Source organism: Lithobates pipiens, unplaced genomic scaffold, assembly GCF_037356315.1.
Source record: "Lithobates pipiens isolate NorthernLeopardFrog02 unplaced genomic scaffold, aLitPip1_a1.2 Scaffold_8, whole genome shotgun sequence".
NCBI classification, from domain to species: domain Eukaryota; kingdom Metazoa; phylum Chordata; class Amphibia; order Anura; family Ranidae; genus Lithobates; species Lithobates pipiens.
Window position 1 is genome coordinate 413285228 of NW_027507903.1, and position 23401 is coordinate 413308628.

At 39.7% G+C, this 23401-nt stretch overlaps 2 protein-coding genes across 2 annotated transcripts; both read left to right on the forward strand.

The window, feature by feature from the left end:
* Positions 1 to 6316: 6316 nt before the first annotated feature.
* On the forward strand, positions 6317 to 13094 carry LOC143962185 (protocadherin alpha-5-like). The gene is made up of 2 exons (XM_077471517.1): positions 6317 to 8676; positions 12251 to 13094. Exons 1-2 carry the CDS (start codon positions 6317 to 6319, stop codon positions 13092 to 13094), a joined length of 3204 nt encoding a protein of 1067 aa, XP_077327643.1.
* A 6842-nt stretch (positions 13095 to 19936) lies between these two features.
* LOC143962186 (protocadherin alpha-3-like) lies at positions 19937 to 22306 on the forward strand. Its single transcript, XM_077471518.1, has one exon. The coding sequence runs from the start codon at positions 19937 to 19939 to the stop codon at positions 22304 to 22306; it is 2370 nt and encodes a 789-aa protein (XP_077327644.1).
* The last annotated feature ends 1095 nt before the right edge of the window (positions 22307 to 23401 follow it).

Here is a 23401-nt window from a genome sequence, read left to right on the forward strand (position 1 = left end):
AGACAGAAATCAAACCTGATTCCCATTTAACGTTTTTTACTGTTGCATTTGCTGGAAACTTTTTTTTTATTTTCTAGGAAAAATGTTAGACTGCTCACTAAAAAGAAAAAAACTGTGTAATATGACATAAAAATCTTTAACTACCACTGAATAGTAGCTCCTAGCTACTGCTAAACCAGTGATTTGAAGGTGTAATTAGATGCATATTTTCATATATTTTAATGGTCTTAATATAAATATACTTTGTTGCTTATATTTTATCACTTTTCAATTTCACGGGGGCACTCTTTGCCAAGGGGGCACTCTTTACGTCTAGAGGAAAAGAGATTGCATTCTGCTGGGCTTTTTTGCCTTCCTCTGGATCAACTGTGGGTATAAAATTGGGTATATTGGATTGTACGATATTTTTTATTTTGTTTATTTATTGTTTTTATAGTTGAACTGGATGAACTTATGTCTTTTTTTCAACCTAACTATGTAATACATTCAAAATGGGAATATATAGGAGAAAATGTAAAAGGGCTACCTTGATAATATTTTGCTTTGGATTTATTCTTGTCAGAAACCATGAATCAGACTGAGACAGTCAAATCACACTTGTTTAATAATAATAATAATAAAAAGGTAAACAGAGTAAACTTGGTCAAAACATAGCCAGAGTTCAGGAACTGGATTGGATAGTCAGACAAGCCAAAACATCAGGGAGCCAGAGATGCACGTAGTAGAACAGCAAGCAGGATGTAGAGCCAGAAGGAATGTCAGCCAAGCAAGTCTTTAACAGGAACACAGGAGAGCATCTCTAGAGATGTGACCAAGGCGAAGACAGAAATCATCTGGGCTGGATGGCTTAAGTAGGCAGGACTGATGAGCAGGATATCATCAACAGGTGGGTCACTGTGGAGAGAAAGGAGCTGGCAATTAGCCGACAGCTCAGAGGACCACCAAGCATGAGGGGAAAATGTCTATGGAAATAACAAAGGGGAAAAGGGCCATGTATGTCCGAGGATAAGACCCAAGAGCGCTCCTCCAGACCATACCATTTGCAATGCACCAGATACTGTATGCGCCCATAGAACCAACGGAAGACAACAATGGACTGTACTTCATACTCCTCATAGTTCTCAACCTGTACAGGGTGAGGATGAGGCACAGAGGTGGTAAAGCTGCAGACCAAATGTTTTAATAAGGAGACATGAAATACATGTGAGATTTGCATATTATAAGGAAGGTCTAATGTGTAAGCCACTGGGTTAATCCTGTGAAGAATATGGAAAGGCCCAATAAACGGAGGTGCAAACTTCAGAGAGGGACCAAGAAGTCAGAGGTTGCGAGATGACAGCCAGATCCTGTCCGCAACCTGATAGGATGGCACAGACAGGCGCCTACGGTCAGCATGGAGTCTGCACATATCATTAGCCTGTTACAAAGCCTCCTGGACTTGTGCCCAAGTGGAATAAAGACCAAGGAGATGCTCCTCTAACGCAGCAATACTTTACGGAACAAACGAGTCAGGCAACATGGAAGGTTGGAAGCCATAGTTTGCCATAAACGAGGACAATCGGGAAGCAGAATTCAAGGCACTATTGTGAGCAAACTCCGCCCACAGTAAGAGGTCTGACCAGTTGGTATGATAGTCAGAAATATAGCAATGTAGGAATTGCTCCAAGGACTGATTGACTCGTTCTGTGGCTCCATTAGACTGCAGGTGATACACAGAGGAGAAAGCAAGCTGAATTCCCAACTGTGCGCAAAAGGCTTGTGAAAAACAGGACACCAACTGACTACCCCTGTCCAAGAAAATCACCTTGGGTAGCCCATGTAAGCGAAAAATCTCCAAAGCAAAAATGGGAGCCAGTTCCTTATAAGTGTGCAACTTCTTAAGTGGAATACTATGGGACATTTTCTAGAACCACCATAAGGATAACTGTGTTGCCCTGGGATTTAGGTAACTCCACAATGAAATCCATAGACAGGCGGGTCCAGGGCCTCTCTCCATTGGTTATGGGTTGTAGGAGGCCCACTGGAAGTTGCTGTGGAGTCTTAGTCTGAGAACACGCACGGAACAGGCAGCTACAAAGGCGGCTACATGGCTCAAAAGAGTTGATTCTTCCCAGGGTGGCCAGCAGCCTTGGGAGAATGGTAAGTCTGGAGCAGTACGGAGACTCTCTGGGACAAAGCAGTGGTCACAAGGTTTCTTAGGAGGAGCATGGACCTGAGTGACAATAATTTTGTCCCCCAAATGAGAAGTGAGACTGGTGTGAACCGTAGCCAGAATACGATCAGTAGGAATCACAGGAACCGGAACCGACTCCATCTTGGAAGTGGAGGAAAATTTTTGTGACAAAATTTCAGCCCTTACATTCTTTGTATCAGGTAAGAATGAGACAATGTGATTGAAACTAGACAAGAAAAGAGGCCATCACAGCTTTCTGGGAGAGAGACATTTAGCCTCACACAAGAATGTGAGATTCTTATGGTCAGTAAGAATGAGAACCTGCACAGTGGTACCTTCGAAAATTCTCTATTCTTTCAGGGCTAAAATGATCGCTAACAGCTCTCTGTCACCAATCTTGTAATTGCACTTCACAGGTGACAATTTCTTGGAAAAGTAGCCACAAGGACCTCTCAGAGGTAGAATGTTGAGACAGAAGGGCATCAACTTCAGTCTCAGAAGCATCAACCTCAAGGATAAAAGATAACATAAAATCAGGATGTGTCAAAACAGGAGCAGAAACAAAGGCAGCCTTGAGACTCTTAAAGGCCTTAATGGACTCCAGAGACCAACTCTGTGGGTTACCGTCCTTTATGGTCATATCAGTCAGGGGCTTGAACAGAGACGAGAAGTTACAAATAAACAAATAGTTGTCAAAACCAAGAAAACGCTGCAGAGGATGTAAATCCATGGGTTGGGGCCACTGTAGGAATGCTGAAAGTTTCTCTGGGTCCATCAAAAAACCAGCAGTGGAAATGACATAACCCAGTAATTTATCCTGTTTCACGATGGAATTCGCACTTTTACAATTTACAATACAGAATGTTTTCTCTTAGTTTATGAAGCATACAGCAAACATCTGTGTGGTGGCTCTCCAGGGACTTGGAAAATATGAGGATATTGTAGAGATAAACCACCAGACATAATTGCAACAAATCTCAGAGGACATCGTTAATAAATTCCTGGAAAACTTCCGGGGCGTTACAAAGGCCAAAGGGCTTTATAAGGTACTCATAATGGCCTGTTCTGGTATTAAATGCAGTTTTTCACTCGTCACCCTCCTTAATCCTCATGAGATTATATGCCCCTCTCAAATCAAGCTTTGTGTAGACCGTTGCTCTCTTGAAGCAGTCAAATAACTCCGTAATCAACAGAATCTCATAGACATTCTTAATCATGAAACACTGGAGACCCCTATGATCAATACAAGGTTTTGGTTCACCACCCTTCTTCACAAAGAAGAAACCAGCAACATACTACTCCATGGCCCTATCCTCCAAGACCATCAAGAGGTCAACTACGAGGGGGTATGGCACCAGGTTTAAGGTCAATTGTGCAATCATACGACTGGTGTGGAGGCAAACTACCGGCTTGACTTTTGTCAAAGACTTTTGTCAAAGACATTGCTATTCTTCCAGCAGGGAGGAGAGTGAAGAGGTGCACAGGACCTTGTCTACCTTCTGGAAGCATGTCTTACTGCATTGTGGCGACCAGGAGAGAAACTCAGCATGTAGCTAATCAAAAGAGGGGTTGTGCCTCTGTAACCAAGGATAACCAATAACCAGCAGAAACTTAGAGGAGGAAATAACTTGGAACTGGATTATATCATGAGCCCCTACGGCCATGGACAGTGGAACAGTATCATGAGTCACATGGCAGGCTGTAGGGGTCTCCCATCAAGAGCCTCAATAGCAAGTGGAGTGTCACGCAGCTGCAGTGGAATCAAGTGCTTTGATACAAAGGCAGCATCAATGAAGAGGCCTGCAGTCCCAGAGTCAATTAGAGCCTGTATCTTGATGAACGACTCAGCCCAAGCAAGGGTAACCAAAACCAGGGGCATATCCTTCTGGATAACTGGGGACAAAACAACGCCACCTAAGGGCTGGATGGGTAGGACAAGACTTATATAATGACCTGCCTGGCCACAATAAAGGCACAATCCCTTTCTCCTCCTAAGGGTTTTCTCATCCACAGAGAGATGTGTGAAGCCCGAGTGCATGGGTTCATCTTCACAGACCGACTCGGTACCCGAAGGCATGGGAGGTGAGGGAGGCAAGGGTGGGACAAATTTGCAGACAAATGTACAGGAGGCTTCCGCAAGTGCTCCTTAAAAGGAAGTCTTTCTCTGAGTCTGGGGTCAATGAGGAAGGCAAACGTGATCAACTTCTCCAGCTCAACGTGATAAACGTCTTCGGGCAGCTATCTCATCCTTGACAGTATCCAAGTGACAATGAGAAAAAGCAGCCACAAGGGCCTCATTGTTCCAGCAACCTCTGCTGCCAGAGTATGGAATTCATTGGCAAAACAGTTCTCATACACTGTTTTATGGACATGAAGTAGTTGGCAGCAGAAGCGGAGCATGCGGGAACATCAAATACCATTTTAAAAGAAGCCACAAACTCTGGGTAACTCAAGACAACAGGTTTTTGCATCTCTCATAGAGGGTTTGCCCGGGCCAAGGCTCTCTTGGAAAGCAAAGAGATCACAAAATCTACTTTGCTTCTGTCCATGGGAAATGCCTGGGGCAGCATCTCAAAGTATATCTCAACCTGGTTGAAAAACCCTCTGCATTGGACTGGATTGCCCCCAAATCGCTTGGGAAGTGGAGAAGAATCACACATACCTCTTATAGAGGTAATACATTAGGTGGGCGCCTGCACAGAGACTGGAGCAGCAACAGGGATGGCCTGCACAGGTTGTACCGGAGAAGCCACAGTAGGAGATTCCAGGTGAGCCGTGTGACTCAGGAGCATTTGTAATGCTATGGCAAACTGATCTATGTGGTGATTCTGCTCATCCAATCTGGAAAAAATATTACCAACAAGTGGATCCACTGCATCTTCTGAATTCATGGCCTTCGCCTACTGTCAGAAACCCCAAATCAGACTGAGACAGAAGTACAGTTAAATCACACTTGTTTAATAATAATAATAAAAAAGTAAACAGAGTTAGATAGACAGGATAGTCAGACAAGCCAAAATGTCAGGGAGACAGAGATGAGCATAGTAGACCAGAAAGCAGCAACTGGAGCCAGAAGGAATGTGAGCCAAGCAAGTCTTTAACAGGATTACAGGAGAGCGTCTCTAGAGATATGACCAAAGTGAAGGCAGAAATCATCTGGGCCGGACGGCTTAAGTAGACAGGACTGATAAGCAGGATATCAAGAACAGTTAGGTCACTGTGGAGAGAAAGGAGGTGGCAATTAGCTGACAGCTAAGCAGCCAACTTTGAGAAGGAAGGACTGAGCCTAGCCCTTACAATTCTGCTCTGTTCTTTGAAAACAACCACCTGACAACCACCTGAATCAGTGCACACCATGTAATCTTTCAAATCCCTTTTATGTTTATCAGGGATATATTGACACGGATTAGTTTATCTGTGCATAATTTATAGAATAAAATAACAAAATGAGAGACTAAATCAAATAACTAACTTGAACCCATGAAAATAACATATTAAGAATGTTTTGATAAATAAAATACCCAGTCATTAAAATACATTCTGCTAGATCTTTTTGTGATATCACAAAATCCAAGCAGGTTAATAACAATTATAATATATGAGAAGTCACATCCACTCCATTAAATGTTCACACCAGTGAGCTGGTGCACACACAGTACCTAGTTATGTAATGACACATTTTACATCTTTGAGAAGTCCTACCTTAAACTGCAAAATGGTTACTGGCATGAAAGTTTTTCTTGAACAGAGCTGTTCTCTTTTTCTTGCCATGATTTCCATAAAACATGTTTCATCAAAATTGCGACATCTTATTAAATACATATGCACCACATATTGCACCTATATCCCTTGCAATATTCTCGACAGTTTAAAATGTAAAATTGTTTTAAATATGGCACTAAAAGTTATTGGGAAACATTTTCTTTTCATGCAATATCAAACAATAGGCACTAGATGGCATTCTATACCAACTTATTGCAGCAGGGTAATGTGAATTTGTAGCATCATTGCAGTCTGCTGAACATTTTGCTGTTAAGGGTTTCGGCCATGACAGATTTTTATTACCATTTTGTGGATATTTTCTGGGAGTGAATGCCTTCTTTGTGGAAAAATTACTAACACCATCATTTTTGGATTCAAGAGATGCTCAGAAAACAGAGCTATGAATCAAGAAGCAGGTTGGTCCATTACATTTTGTTGCAAATGTCTTGGGAAGTGGTTCTCAGTCAGCTGCATTATATCATTCCGGAGGAATCCAAACACGGCACCTTTGTAGGAAGAATTGCTCAGGATCTGGGACTGGGTTTAGGTGAGATTAATTCCAGAATGTTACGTGTTGTCTCTAGAGATGAGAAGGAATATTTCCAGGTGAATCTGCAGAATGGAATTATGTTTGTTAAAGAGACAATAGACAGAGAGCTGATGTGCCCTGATACACCATTCTGCATCATTCCTCTGCAGGTTATTGTAGATAAGCCTGTGCAAATGTATCGTGTAGATGTTGAAATAGAAGATATAAATGACAATAGCCCAACATTCTCTTCCTCTGTGACTAATTTATTGATTTCAGAAGTCAGACCTGCAGGATCTCATTTTCTACTGAAAGGTGCTGTTGATCCAGATCTAGGAACAAATTCCATTACCAATTATGAGCTTAGTGCCAGTGATTATTTTACATTAGATTTTCAGAAATATATGAACCAAATCAGATCTTTGGAGCTTGTACTAAAGAAATCCCTAGACAGAGAAAAACAGTCAGTTCACAATCTGACACTCACAGCCTTTGATGAAGGCAAACCAAGATTAAGTGGTACAACTCAAATAATAATTAATGTTGAAGATTTTAATGACAATGCTCCCTTCTTTGATCAACCATTTTATCAGTGCAATGTGATTGAAAATATTCATATAGGATTCCTAGTGTTTAAACTGAATGCTACAGATTTAGACCAAGGAAAAAATGCTGAAATAGTATATGAATTTGGTAACATGGCAATGGAAGAAGTGAGGAAGATTTTCAGCTTAGACAAATATACTGGAGAAATAAGAGTAACTAGTGAAATAGACTTTGAAAAGACAAAAATTTATGAAATTCAAGTTGATGCTATTGATAAAGGAGAACACCCAATGGTTGGACACTGTAAAGTTCTAGTAACTGTTGTTGATGTTAATGACAATCCTCCTGAAATGACAGTGACATCATTATCTGTTCCTGTTCCTGAAGATTCCCCACAAGGGACAACAGTTGCTATAATTAGTGTGCATGACAGAGATTCTGGATTCAATGGCAAAGTCCAGTGCCACCTTTCTGATCATTCCCCCTTTAAAATAAATCCAGCATTCATGGGAGATTTTTCATTGACTGTGAATCAACCACTGGATAGAGAAAAAAAGAGTGAATATGAAGTTTTAATAACAGCAAGAGATGAAGGTTCTCCGTCTCTTTCAGTTTCAAAAACTATAAATGTTTCTATAAGCGATGTTAATGATAATGCCCCCAAGTTTCAACAGCCTGCTGATACTATCTTCATCAAGGAAAATAATCCTCCGGGGTCTCATATTTACACAGTATCAGCCTATGATCCAGATGTTGGCCAGAATTCTTTTATCATGTATTCAATAATGGATAACACCATTGATCGGATCCCCATATCTTCCTACATTTCTATCAATCCAGAAAATGGGAAAGTATTTGCATTAGTGTCATTTGACCATGAACAAATCACATATTTTCAGTGCCATATAAAGGCCTCAGATGCTGGTCTACCACCACTAAGCTCAAATTTAACACTGAATATTTTTATTGAAGATATAAATGACAACGCACCAACCTTTCCATTATCTTATTCCCCAATGTCAATTAAAACTCCAAAATCAGCACAACCCGGACAACTGGTTACAAAAGTGAGAGCTATGGACATAGATTCTGGATATAATGCCTGGATATCTTACAATTTTAAGGAGCCATTAGTAAAAACACCCTTTGTAATTTCTGAAACAACTGGAGATATTAGTCTAAAACGTGCATTGTCAGATTCAGATATTGATGAATACCATTTAGTTGTAGTTGCTCAAGATCATGGAGACCCAGTCATGACTTCAGTTACACAAATTGCAATATTTTTCATAGAAGTTGGTGAAGAAATCAAACTTATTGATAATCATTCAAAAACCAGTGATGAAGAATTTTCTGAGGCAAACATTTACTTAGTTGTTGCCATATGCATAATATCAAGCATATTTCTCATTACAATAATTGCCTTCACTGTTCTTAGATGGCAAAAATATAGGGATGAAGTTAATGACCTTAAGGAAAGTTACAAGATTTGTTCCAACACCGGGGGTAGTTGGATGTATTCACAACACACTCAATATCGAGTATATTCAAACCCACAACAGGGAAAGAATGACTTAATTGTCTTTACACCAAATGGTTCTCAACAAGCAAATAATGAAGATGCAATTCCACAATATCAAAGGCCAAATTCTTCATATCAGGTAAGGTAACACTTAAATGACTTATAATTGATCAAGCTCAACATACAATGCTCCTTCTTAGCCACAGCTAAAAGCAAAAAAATGTGTTTGGTTATAAAAAGTTTAATGCAAAGTTATAAACTATTCATTTTTAAATGTGACTTGAGTAGAGAAGCTCCTTATTGCCAGCTCAAATGTAATGGTTGTATGCATGGCACCATTAAAAATAGATTCTTGTTGATCCATCCTGCATTTTTCTGTAATGGTTTTAAAGTGATTGTGAATGTGAAGGATATATATAACAGCAGGGACCTCATAAACATGTACAACATCATACTACTGCACATGTGTAGGCTGACTCTATAGCGTCCATAGTGTCTGATAGAAAAAAGTGGATAATTCCTGAGGTGCCTTGCTGCCCTCTAGGACTGGGGTAGTCCTGACCATGCTGAAAGAATAAAAGAAAGAAGAGGGCACACTGGCCTAGTGCATTATCCAACAGATTTATTAAAATATATATGATAAAACCATAAAGATGTCTACTCACAGACATATGCGTCAAAACTCACACAGTAGTCCACGTGAGTGGCTAATCTCTCACACAATGCTTAGACTGCCTGGCCAAAAGAGGGAGTTCTGGATAGGACCCAGCTAGCTGATGCATTTTGAAGGTCCAACCTTCTCATAAACATGCTTTTATTGTACTTAATTGTTTCTGTTTACTTGGAAATGAAAAAGCTAGCAGTTTGCTGAAAACAGTTTTAAACATGATAATTGGATCAATGCTTTGCATCATGAATATGTGTATGATTCCCGATATCCACAGTTTATCAAGGTCAAAGTCAAGTAAAACATTTTTTGTTTGCATGTACTATAAATGGAGGTGATCAAGGTTCTCTAACCTGAAATAAATTGTGTTTATTTTATCAAATAATATATTTCTATTTAACAGACAAAATTCATATTCAAAATTATTTCAATTTTGCAAGTGTTTCTTTTTAATTTATACATTTTTCCTCATACAATATTATTTTGTTTCTGCCTGGAATGGTTCGATTGTTTTGTTTTGTAACTCTGTGCAGTCAGTCTTGTGGTATCAGCCAGTACCCCCAGATTCTTGGCCTTCAAAGTTTATTAAGTAACACACTGCAGCCTGCTAATAGGATAATTAGGGTGCAGCTACATACCTATGAGGTCATCCCCCTGTTGCTCTTGCTTTGACATGTTTGTTATAATAATCTGTATACTGCAGCAGAACCTTATTAGTCTTATTTCTGGGTAACCTTTCCATCTAAGTGCTGTTATACAGAAGATTGCAGGAGGCTTGTACCAAAAAAAAAATTCTGGTACTTACATTTGTGTCATTTAATAATATATTTAATGTTTGTTTTAAAGAATACATAACTGCATTAACTGTTTTTATCTCTGTCAGCCATTCAACTTTAAGGTGCTTAGTAGTCATTAATTGTCCTGCATTTTTTGTGGGTAAACGTGTCCATATACAGATAAGTATACAATATTGTATCTTAGTAACCAATAAATAAAGATGAGCAAAACCAGAATGTATTTCCTAATCGTATTGCTCAGGATAGGCCAATAATATTTATTGACCTTTTTAAAGTATAGTTAGGTCTACTAAACTGCACATACAAACCATGAGATAACATAAAAATACAGCAAGGAGATAAGGGTGCTCTGGTGGGGGTGGATAGCTGGTCAGAGGGATGATAATGATGAGATGGCACTTCTGGCAGCACTTTGGTTAGAGGAAAAGCTTCAGTCAGGTATTAAACAGAGAGGAGATAAGGGTGCTCTGGTGGAGGTGGATAGCTGGTCAAAGGGATGAAGGTGATGAGATGGCATCTCATCAACTCTCTACAACATGTATGAGAGCGCTTTACTGCTGCTGGACTACACTGCTCTCTACCACCATGTTGAGGGTGGACATATGCCACAGATGAGGACTCCTGATTAAATCATGTCTTTTAACACTCCAACAATCTTGTAAGTGCTTTTAACCCTTTGTGCACTTTATTAAATTTTGCATACTGCACTTAGAGGCACCTTTCTTTTCCTTTTTTAACATAAATACGTCCATAGTTAAAATTGACCCCAGCATTGCTGCAAGAATGCAAGACACTGAACACACAAAAATGGTTAATTTACTAAAGGCAAATAGGTATTACACTTTGCAAAACAAGTTGCATTTTTCAAAGGTATTTGCCCCTAAGCTTAATAAATGTGGTGAAAAATCACTTTACAAACGATGTCTAATCATATTTAAGGAAAATATATGCAGGATTTGAAAGTAAAGCTTACTTTACTTACAACTATGGGTATACCCTTTCTGACTCTGCTAAGATCTTCATTGTTTAGCCTGTTGGGCACCTGGCAGCCTCTTTACATATATATTCACTTTTGGTCCAGCTCTTCCCATGCATGCATGCTATGTTCTGCATTCATTCCCTTAGAAATATAATTTGAGCATTGGGGTGCACATGCTTTTCAACATACACTATTTAGTTCCTTTATTAATCAATGCAACATGCAAAGATACCTGAATTTCTGATTACCAGGTGAATGTTGCTATGTGGATTTTATGTTGACCTTACTAAAAGATACTTTTTAAATATTTAATACTATGCCATCTAGATGTAAAACAGTATACTATTTGTGCATGTAATGCACTTTAAAGTTGGGTTTTATATGATTATATGATATGATAAATTTGTATGATGTGGACACATATGCAGTAACTCCAAGTAAGGAATCAGCAAAATGTCACCATGGAACCCATGATAATATAATGCTTGACAGCTGATGGGTACAATCATAAAGCTGCTATTTATAGGGATTCTGCAGTATCCGGAGATACCCTCTTGTTGGCTGATTTAAAAGGATGAACCAAGATAGCCAAGGTAGATTTTTTTTTAGGCCACATACTATTTTTTCCATCAAGCTAACATAGCATTATGCATATACATGCACATTTGGCTAATGCAAGTTTAGGAAAGAAAAATATTTTGTGAAAAAGATTGTTTGGAAGAAAAATTGCCTGAATGCCTTTGTACGTAAATAACAGATAGTGTAACATGGATGGTGGTCTTTTCTGCCAGTGGAAATATAGTAGTGATGTGGTTTATAAATATTGAAAAGCTTACATTCCTACTTGGTAAATCTATTTAGTTTTATTACCACTTTCTAAACTAGTATATGTGGGCTAGTAATGAAATATTTGTTATGGTTCTACTGTTCATTTTTGTACAAAAAAAGTTATAAATGTGCCTAATTATCCTAAGTAAACTGTACATATTTTCTACTAATAAGATTGTTTTATGAAATAAATTACATTTAATGGGGGCATGGCCTGGCCGAGCACGTGTGAGAGAACCGCTCCTACAGCTGACTCTCTTTTATCAGCTTTATCGGTGAGATCCAGCAGTGAATATCGGCCAAAAAGATGGGGACAGCGTAACGCCTCGACATCAAGATCCCGGTCACCTCGAGGACATTCAGGAGGAAACACTCAAAATATCCCCGAAATGTTCCGTTCACAGAGAGGTAACATGGCACCTTCCCGCCACGTCCACCCTCAACCAGCTACACCACCACGATTGGATGCCATCCTAGTTTCGCGGGAGACTTCCCAGAAATCAATGTAAACCGAGAGTTGTCCCCACAACAACCGGTCAGCATACAAGATCTGAGGTGCATAGCGGCAGATATAAAGGACACATTGTCGGCCGCCATAGCAGACCTACGAGTCGACATCCATGCGCTCACGGACAGAGTCCTGGAGGTAGAGAAAATCTCCGCACAACATGACAATGTGCTTCGCAAAGCCACTAGAAAGATCGATCACCACACGCTTCAGCTGCGGGAGACACAACGCCACATCGAGGACCTTGATAATCGTGGCCGTCGCCACAACATAAGAATCAGAGGGTTGCCAGAAAGCATTGAACCGGATATCTTGGAACAAGAGGTAACGGCTCTCTGCAACTCCCTTCTGATCAGGCCTAGAGAAACTCGTATCGAAATGGAGAGAATTCACAGGGCCTTACGCCCCAAAGGCAAGGAGACTGACCCTCCTAGAGATATCATCTGCTGTATCGTAGACTACAGGCTTAAAGAGGAGATCCTACGACAAGCAAGGAGCCAACAACAGCTACAACACGGAGGTGTATCTATCCAAATATTTCAAGATTTGTCGTCCATCACGTTACAAAACCGCAGAGACCTGAAACCCTTGTTGGAAGTTTTACGTACACATGGCATACAGTACAGATGGAAATTTCCCTTTGGACTCTCTGCCACACATAGGGGGAAATCAGCAATGCTAAGATTGCCCGAAGACTTACGACACTTCTGTCGAACACTCGACATCCCGCTAGTGGAAGTGCCTAATTGGTACGCAGACTTCCGCACCTATTCGACAAGATGATCACCTCCGCCGCCCGAAGAACAAATGGAAGTGCAGGAACCGAGATCCCGTAGGCGGCGATCAATTTCTGGTAACAGATTACGCTGCTCTCGTCACGGGGATAGACCCGGTTACAGTCCAGAAGAATCCCCACGCTCTCGAAGAGCTCGCAGAGACTACTGATCTGGAGATGGGTGACATTTACTCCAGCAGTGAGATTGGGACTCACCTTACTCTGTACTATCGACTGGAGCTTTCAGGTACTCTTTGTTTGACACAAGGTTGCTTTGCTCGTTTGGAGCGGGAATGTTCTACTTCATTCGGTTTGTTTGATTGCCTACAGTTAATGAGACAAAAAAAGAAAATAAATTTACTCGACCTTCGGAAATGACTACGCATCAGAGTTTACTGCCTGTCGATCACCACAACAATATGACAGCGGGTTTATCGTCCCAAGGTGGCCCTACTCCTACTTACGTGAATAACTTCCTGAACATCTTACCATGAACACACGGACGATAATTTGAACACTGAAATGGTCCACAGATACCCAGCATATATGGATTTGAACTATACGGGTGGGACATAGATTTACCAGCGGTCTACACACGGATTGAAGAGACTTACCTTCCGTCCCACTCCCAAGAGGTTCAGAAACTGTGCATCATCTGAGCAAATGTTTGAGAAGCCTTTCCGAAGTCGACCATATATCACCCGGTTTGTCGATACGTTTATTATTGTCAGCATCCCTTCTCTATTGACCATTTTCATAGGTTATTACTAGACCTTACAGGTATATATATTATATATGCTCAGCTATTTTATAGGAAGCCGTTCCACGTTGCTAATTGCAAGAGACTATAGGATGGTAACTGGCAGATAGATCATAGCGTTCCTCGAGCGCGTATGCTGTTTTGAAAATAGATGGTAACTCACTAATATGGAGATTCTGTTTGGCCAACGATGCACTTCGAGTGAGGTAACTCGAAATGATTTTTACGACGATTTTGTTATCGGACTGCGATCTTAACTGGCCACCTTTAGAACCAACCCTAACTTACCCATCTTAACAGAGTCGATGGCCAAATTAGAATCTCCAGACCAAGCTCCAGCTATCATATAAGTAAATAATCTAGTTGAATGTTGTTTTACAATAGCTTATAACCTTTGTTGTTAAACTGGACTATGTCGCTTACACTTAGTAACTCAATTGGGTCTTAGATCCAAATGGGGATTTAGATTCGAGGCTACTGGCTATAGGTTGGGTCGATGGGTCTATACATCGGAGATAGAGATTCATCTTACATTATCAATAGGAAAGGGAGTACGCTTCCGATTCGGATTCGGCCGGTAAACGAATGGCTTGGCTTTCAATTGCTAATATACAGCGAAGCGGTCCCCTTATCACACGAAATTGGATTAATCTCATCTCCGATACCTACCCCCATCGACATCTGTAAATGTGATTGTGAATGTGACTGGTGCTATTTCTCCGATATCTTTCGAAGGGTCTATAATCTTAGACTGGATTTATGTGTGCCCCTACACGATTCGCACCCTTTCAGGATATAGCCGCTGTTACACAATTGTTACACAATTGTTACACAATCTCCCCATAAAATGTAGTGTTCGAGAGTTCAGCGGTAGTTTCACTGACTTTGAGATCAGAATATAGGTGTAAGGCCTTGGTCGACCCCCCAATGGTGCCGTGAGTGGATTCGTATATCTATTTACGGGTACGGATCCAGATCGCGTCACTGTAATTTTCTGGCCTATACTGACATAGTGTAGGTTAGCATAATATTCCTCACTTTTACAACCTTTAACACAGTCCTATTATCTCCAAATTGAATTTTCACCTCACAGCCTATACATACACACTTGTTTTATAGATCAAATTTTGCTATCAGTGTCCTAGTTTACGGACGGTAACTTAACCTCCTCGGCTCAAACCCCTATTGCTCATCCGGCGACAGCAACGCCAGATCGAGATCTACAAATTAACTTTACATCGCTCAATGTTTGAGGACTGAACATCCCCCAAAAACGGTCGCAATTACTATACACCCTTAAAAAAACATAAACAGCATATTGTATTTTTGCAAGAAACTCACTTCAGAACAAACAACATTCCCAAACTTTACAACCGACACTATCCCACAATTTATCATGCTACGACAGACGATTCCAAATCTAAAGGAGTTGCGATACTGATTTCCAAACACTGCCCCCTGACAGTAACGGATATCAAAAAGGATACACAGGGAAGATATCTTTTCATTAAAGGTACCGTACACAACAGACAGATTACCTTAGCGAATCCATATGCCCCGAACAAGAGACAAGTCAAGTTTTTTCGAGAGACACTTCATATCTTCACTGAATTTCAAGCTGGAATGCTCATAGTAGGGGGAGATTTCAATGTGACTTTAAATCCAACCCAAGACTCATCCAACGGAACGTCATCCCTTCCGTATAGAGCATTATGGGCCATTAAAACACAACTGCAAGAACTAACATTACATGACACTTGGCGTACACTCCACCCAAATGGTAGAGATTTCACCTTATACTCAACCCCACACGACAAATACTTCCGTCTAGATTATTTTTTCATTTACCAAAACGATTTGACGCTTGTTACCCACACATCCATAGAACCACTGATTATTTCGGACCACAATCCTATAGCCATGACATTAACCCTACCTTTCTCACAGACCCCGAGCCCGATTTGGCGACTGGACATCTCACTACTAACTGACATAGACATAACACAGAAAATAGCCTCCCGTCTGTCGCAATATTTCCAAGAAAACACTGTAGGGGAAACTAAGCAGTCGAGCATCTGGGCGCCACATAAATGTGTCTTGTGAGGGGAATTTATATCCGTAGATGCACACAGACACAAACAAAAAAACACATGCAAGAACTGTACGACAAGGTTTATAAACTAGAACGAATGCACAAGGCATCGATGGCACATAATACGCTTTCGGATCTACTGCGGGCGAGGGACGAACTCCGACAGGAGTTGATTAAAAGACTACAGCGGAAATATGTTCTCACGCAGAAGCTATTTTGCGAATTTAATAAGAAATCGGGTAAACTACTGGCAAAAGCAATACAACGTAAGAAAGCAGCGGCAACTATACATAAAATCATAGATCCTCAGGGCAAGACACATGTAACATCTGATAGAATTGCCAAGCAATTCGTAAAATATTTTTCTAAACTTTACAATTTGTCCCCAGAAGTCTCGACGGCTCAGGCTACCGACAGACAAAAATTAATATTTGACTTTCTCAACAAATACGGGACTCCCCAGATAGAGATAGACGATGTACAGACTTTAGACGGACAGATTACCATCGAAGAACTCAACTTAGCATTGAAACAATTAAAACCGGGCAAAAGTCCGGGTCCAGACGGCCTGACTGTCGGCTATTACAAAACTTTTCAGGAGATACTTTCCCCACACCTTCTTAACACGTTTAATTCTCTTTCCCCCGCAGACCCAGTTAATAAAGATTTACTTGAAGCTCAAATAACGTTGATTCCTAAACCCGGTAAAGATGACACCATTGTTTCGAATTATAGGCCCATCTCGCTCTTAAACGTAGATGTGAAATGATATGCCAAAATTCTAGCCAACCGACTCCTCAGGATTCTCCCACAAATAATCTCCCTGGACCAAGTTGGCTTTGTCCCTGGAAGAGAGGCTAGGGACAATACTATAAAAGCACTACATATTCAACACTGGCTTACCAATAATACACAACAAAAAGGTTTTTTTCTATCGTTGGACGTGGAGAAGGCATTCGACAGGGTGGCCTGGGACTATTTATCCGCTACATTACAAATGTTGGGGCTACCAACACACTTCCAACAGATGGTAGCGACACTATATTCCTTCCCCACAGCTAGAGTAAGGATTAATGGTTGCCTGTCGGACGCCTTCTCCGTGTCGAACGGAACTCGTCAGGGATGCCCACTATCGCCGCTAATTTTCATTCTTACCCTCGAACTCCTCCTACGAAAACTTAGAGAGAATGCTGATATAAAAGGCATCGATATCGGACATAAACAATATAAAATAGCAGCATATGCTGATGATATTCTCCTGTTCCTCTCAGACCCGTTAATTACATTACCGAACATATTAAAAGATTTCAAGCTTTTCAACAAATTGTCCAATTTGCAAATTAACTTTTCAAAATCAAAAGCTCTTAACATTTCTCTCCCTTTGTCCACAGTAGATCTATGTAAACTAAACTTCCCATTTAGCTGGGAACCCAAAGCCCTCACATACCTAGGAATCCAACTGCCTACCTCTTTAGACAACCTTTACGACTTAAACTACAAACCGTTCCTACAGTCCCTACAAAGCGACCTTAACAACTGGACGAATGGCAAGTACTCTTGATTTGGCCGTATAGCCATCATAAAAATGAACATTCTACCCTGCATTTTATACATAATGCAGACTGCCGATTAAACTTCCTGCATTATTTTTCACAACATACAAAAGGTTATGCAGAAATTTTATTTGGGACTCAAAATCTCCAAGAATAAGTTGGGATACAATGGCAATACCTAAAGCTTTAGGGGGTCTTAGTTTACCAGACATTCGTAGATATCACTCAGCATGCCACCTGACAAGAATCATCGACTGGCGCGTACACAAAGATACAAAAGATTGGATAAATATAGAGGACTCATTCGACCCCATTCCCGTAATGCACTTACCATGGATCTCAGAGGGGAACACGCCAAAAGTTTATACCACACACCCACTCACAGGAGCATCTTTGCGAGTGTTTAGGGACATAGCCACGCAATTACGTTGGACTCCATCTCAGGGTCCGATGACTCCTTTAACTAACAATCCAGATTTCCCCCCGGGAATATCCGTACGAGATACGGCGGGAGATTCTAATAGGCAGATTCTGAGAGCCTCACAACTAGTTTTCAATGGCACTATCCTCTCATTTCGAGAGATGTGTTCGTCCCTCCCCGACTATGATATTCCATTCTTTAAATTTTTACAACTCAGACACTTCCTCCAAAGTACCGTTCACATATCACACTGGAGTAGAAATCTGAACCCGTTCGAAACTTTGTGTGTGGGTACACCACCTCTCAGGCACCTCATTTCAGAGGTATACTCACTACTGTTCAGAGACCACAACTCCAAAGACATGCTAGCAGTGCGCAACTGGGAGAGAGACCTAAACTTAGATCTCACGATCGGGGAATGGGAATTGATCTTTCGTAACATTCATAAGAGCTCGGTTAACGTATCTACTCAAGAAAACTCATATAAAATTTTCGCGAGATGGTACCGAACACCGGACATTCTACATAAGTTCTTTCCCTCTGTTTCTCCATTATGCTGGCGATGCGGCCAAGAAACAGGAACTATACTACACATCTGGTGTGAGTGTACGCTAATTAAATCCTTTTGGGAAAAAAATTCACAAAATAATCGCAGAAATCTCATCGAGAACGCTCAACTTCACGCCGATGCAATTTCTGCTAAATTATGCTTCCACTCCACACATAAGTCTCAAGAACTCAATCATACCGCATCTGATAAATGCAGCTAAACAATGTGTCCCTCTTATCTGGAGGACTACAACACCTCCAACGGTGGCAGACTGGACTACAAGGGTTGAAAAAATTTCTGAGATGGAACAGTTAATCCATCAAGCTCATGACACCCCTTCTAAATATACTACATTATGGATGTGTTGGATAAACTATAGAACCTCCCCGCAATTCGGCGACCATAGTCGAATACCTTAAGCCCCCCAAAACATTATCCTCCTATTGGAGTAGTACTTTCCAGCACATGGAAATAAATACAATAGGAAATATATTTGTGGTTATTAGTACAAGTCGACATTTATTTGGGTCTGAATGAATCTATCCAAGAGTCTAGGGGAACATATATGTAAGGTGAATGCTATGAATTGAAAAAGTGTGTGACATCACCACTTAGGAGCACTTAGGAAAGCTTACCATAACTTGGACTACCACATACTACTCGAACGGATGTTTCCCTGCTCCCTCTGTACAGCAAGCTCCCGTAAGGGGTGCAGAGGTTGAGTCGGGAATATCTAATGGCATACATTTCCATAGGCAGTCTCGCATAATACAGATATAATACTCATTCCCAGCAGAATTAGATCTTGGCCTTACACATATCTTAATGAGCCTCTATCATCATCGGTAGGAAGATTGTAATATGGTTTAAGAGGACGATGTAATAGGACTTACACTGAATTCTTCTCCTTACTTCACGCTACTAAACTGTATAAAAGGATATGATGACTATATACAGAATGCTTTTGTAATATGTTCACTGTATGTAAAAATTGTATTCTCATACTGTGTTTATTGTAATGCTTTTCGCTTTTGACATTACTTAATAAAAATTATATTGGAAAAAAAAATTACATTTAATGAATAAAAGAACTTACTCAAAATGCTATTACATTTTTTATAACATTCCAATAGCTTATATAATATCTGAACATATATGAACATACTGTAAATTAAAACATTTTGTTTTACACACACGTATTACATGATATACATTTTGGTTGACAGACAATTGAATATTGGTTTGCTAAACACACGTTTACTCTTGTTAGATGCAGTATGAAAATCAGGCAGTAGATGTCACTCTATACCAATTAATTGCACCAGGACAAAGACAACATACTGTATTTTACCATTTTTGCCAGCTGGAAAATTTACTGTAGGGGTTTCGGCCATGATAGATGTTTTTTCCTGTGATGTGGATATTCTCACAGAGTGAATGCCTTATTTACCATCTTCATCAGTGATTTCAAGTCATGCTAAAGGAAAAGGATTTAAAAGCAAAATGCAGGCTTCTTCATTTGTTACTACTACACATGTTTTTGGATGTAGCTCTGAGTCAGCTACATTATATCATCCCAGAGGAATCCAAACACGGTACCTTTGTTGGAAGAATTGCACAGGATCTGGGATTGGACATAGGTGAGATTAATTTCAGAATGTTACATGTTGTCACTAGAGATAATAAGGAATATTTCCAGGTGAATCTGCAAAATGGAATCCTGTTTGTTAAAGAGACTATAGACAGGGAGATGCTGTGTCAAAATACACCATTCTGTACCATTCCTCTGCAGGTTATTTTAGATAAGCCTGTGCAGATGTATCGTGTAGAAGTTGAAATAGAAGATATTAATGATAATAGTCCAACATTTTCTTCCATTATGAATAATTTACTAATATCTGAGCTGATTCCTGCAGGATCTCGCTTTCCACTGAAAACTGCCATTGATCCAGATCTTGGAACAAACTCTATTACTAATTACGAGCTCAGTCCCAGTGATTATTTTGCATTAGATTTTCAGAAATATATGAACCAAATCAGATCATTAGAACTTGTACTTAAGAAATCTCTAGACAGAGAAAAGCAGTCTTTTCACAATTTGATACTCACAGCCTATGATGGAGGCAATCCTAGACTGAGTGGTACAACCGAAATCATAATTAATGTTGAAGATCTTAACGATAATGCTCCTTTATTTGATAAGCCATTTTACCAGTGCAGCGTAACTGAAAATGCTTCTAAAGGAAGCTTAGTCTTTAAACTGAATGCTACCGATTTGGACCAAGGAAAGAATGGGGAAATATCATATGAATTTGGGGACATGGTAATGGAAGAAGTGACTAGAGTTTTTAGTCTTGATAAACATACAGGAGAAATAAGAGTGAAAGGTGAAATTGATTTTGAAAAGACTAATATGTATGAAATTCAAGTTGATGCAATTGACAATGGGGATAATCCAATGGTTGGACATTGTAAAGTTCTAGTGACTGTTGTGGATGTCAACGACAATCCTCCTGAGATGACGATTACATCATTATCAGTTCCTGTTGCAGAGGACTCTCCACAAGGGACAACTGTTGCAATTATCAGTATACACGACAGAGACTCGGGATCAAATGGAAAAGTTCAATGTCACATTTCTGAACAAGTACCATTTAAGGTAAATCCTGCGTTTATGGGGGATTTTTCAGTGACAGTAAATGGACCCTTAGATCGGGAAAAAAAAGATGATTATGAAATTACAATTACTGCAAGAGATGAAGGCTCTCCACCTCTATCAGTTTCAAAAAGTGTAAGAGTTATAATAAGTGATGTAAACGACAATGCACCGCAGTTTATTCAACCTAGTGATACAATTTTCATCAAGGAAAACAATGCACCAGGTTTGTATGTTTACACAGCTTCAGCATATGATCCAGACATAGGCCAGAATTCCTTCATCACATATTCAATTGCAGAGGGTAACATTGATGGAATTCCCCTTTCTTCGTATATCTCCATCAATCCAGAGAATGGGAAGGTTTTTGCTTTAGTGTCTTTTGATCATGAGCAAATCAAATATTTCCAGTGCCACATAAGAGCAACTGATGCTGGTCTATCCCCACTCAGCTCTAACCAAACTTTAAATATCTTCACTGTGGATATTAATGACAATGCTCCAATGTTTTCTCCTCTTTATTCTCCAGCTACCATTATGACTCCAAAGTCTGCTCAAGCTGGATATCTGGTAGCTAAAATCAGAGCAGTGGACCTAGATTCAGGATACAATGCTTTGATGTCTTACAATTTTAGAGATCCAGGAAAAGATCCATTTATTATTTCTCAACTAACTGGGGAAATCATTTTAAAGCGTTCATTTGTGGAGTCAGATAATGATGAATATAGTTTGCAAGTGGTTGCTAAGGACCACGGTGAACCAGTCATGACAGCGCTCACACAAGTAATTATTTCTTTGGTGGAACCAGTAGAAGGAGTGAATTTTGGTAATCTTGATTTACAGAGCAACAATGATGACTTTTCTACCACAAATATTTATTTGGTTGTTGCAATCTGCATAATCTCAAGTATATTTCTCATCACATTAATTGCCTTCACTGTTTTACGATGGCAAAAATACAGAGAAGAGGTCAATGATTTGAAAGAAAGTTACAAGATTTGTTCCAATACTGGAGGCAGTTGGATGTACTCTCAACATACTCAGTACAGAGTGTGTTCAAACTCACACCAAACTAAAAATGACCTGATTGTATTCACTCCAAATAGTTCTCAGGCTCCAAGCAATGAAGAGAACGTGAACCGACAAAGTGCCATAATATATTCCTCAAGTAAGGTAAGGTCATTGTAGCTACATACAATTATATATACTATATATATATATATATATATATATATACATATACATGTATAAATACAGTACATAATAGAGCCTACGTATGTGTTTGCTATTTTTTTGGTAGAATATATTTAATAAAATAATAAACACTACAAAAAATATGTAAGCATATAGTGATATTTATATGGGATCTGTTGGAATCAAATGAGTAACATTCAAGGAATTTTTGTAAATTGAACAGACGTCCAAAGAACAAAGATGTTTTTTCTGAAGACTTTTGGGCAGAGCACCCCCACCCAAACCTAGAAAGAAAGCATGGTTGTGAAAAGGTAATAAAGCCTTACAAGTTAATGTGATTATTTCCCAGAAGTCATCAATTTTAGAACAAAGCCAAAATGTTAAAAATAATTCCCATTGAGGCAAGATATGGGCAAGATATATCTAACATGTTTTAAGAAAATTTTACTGAAGGTAAACTATAATGATTTAGAGTCAGTTTTACTGTTTTACAGTTTTATTTTATACAGGATACTCCAACAGCATTTAAAATATTTCTACTATGTTACAAAATAGAACAACATGTTTGTTGGCAATTTAATTGGTTGAGTTTTCCACACATTGTATGTTACACTTACGCTATCCTTTGCACACAGGGACGAATTCCAGTTGTGAGGTGTTTTATAAAAGCTTTTTGAAGGCTTGTAACAAATTACACTGCATGTTGTGGGTTTATGTTTGTTGCAGTATGAATCATTTGAGGGTTTTGATGCCTTCATTTATTTTTTTTTGAGACCTCTTAGCCCTTGTACACACGGTCGGACATTCCGACGGCAAATGTCCGATCAGACCGCGTTGTCGGATAATGCCACTGTGTGTGGGCTCCATCGGACTGTTTCTGCCGGAATATCCGACGGACAAAGTTTTAGAGCTGGGCTATAAAACTTTCAGACAACATGATCCGATCTGACTTTGCCCGATTGTGTGTAGATAATTCCGATCGGACAACTTGCCACGCATGCTCAGATCAAATTCCTAGACCAAAGCTATTGACTACTAGCCTGAACGTAGTTCTGTCATAATGAAATAACATCATCACGTTACATACGA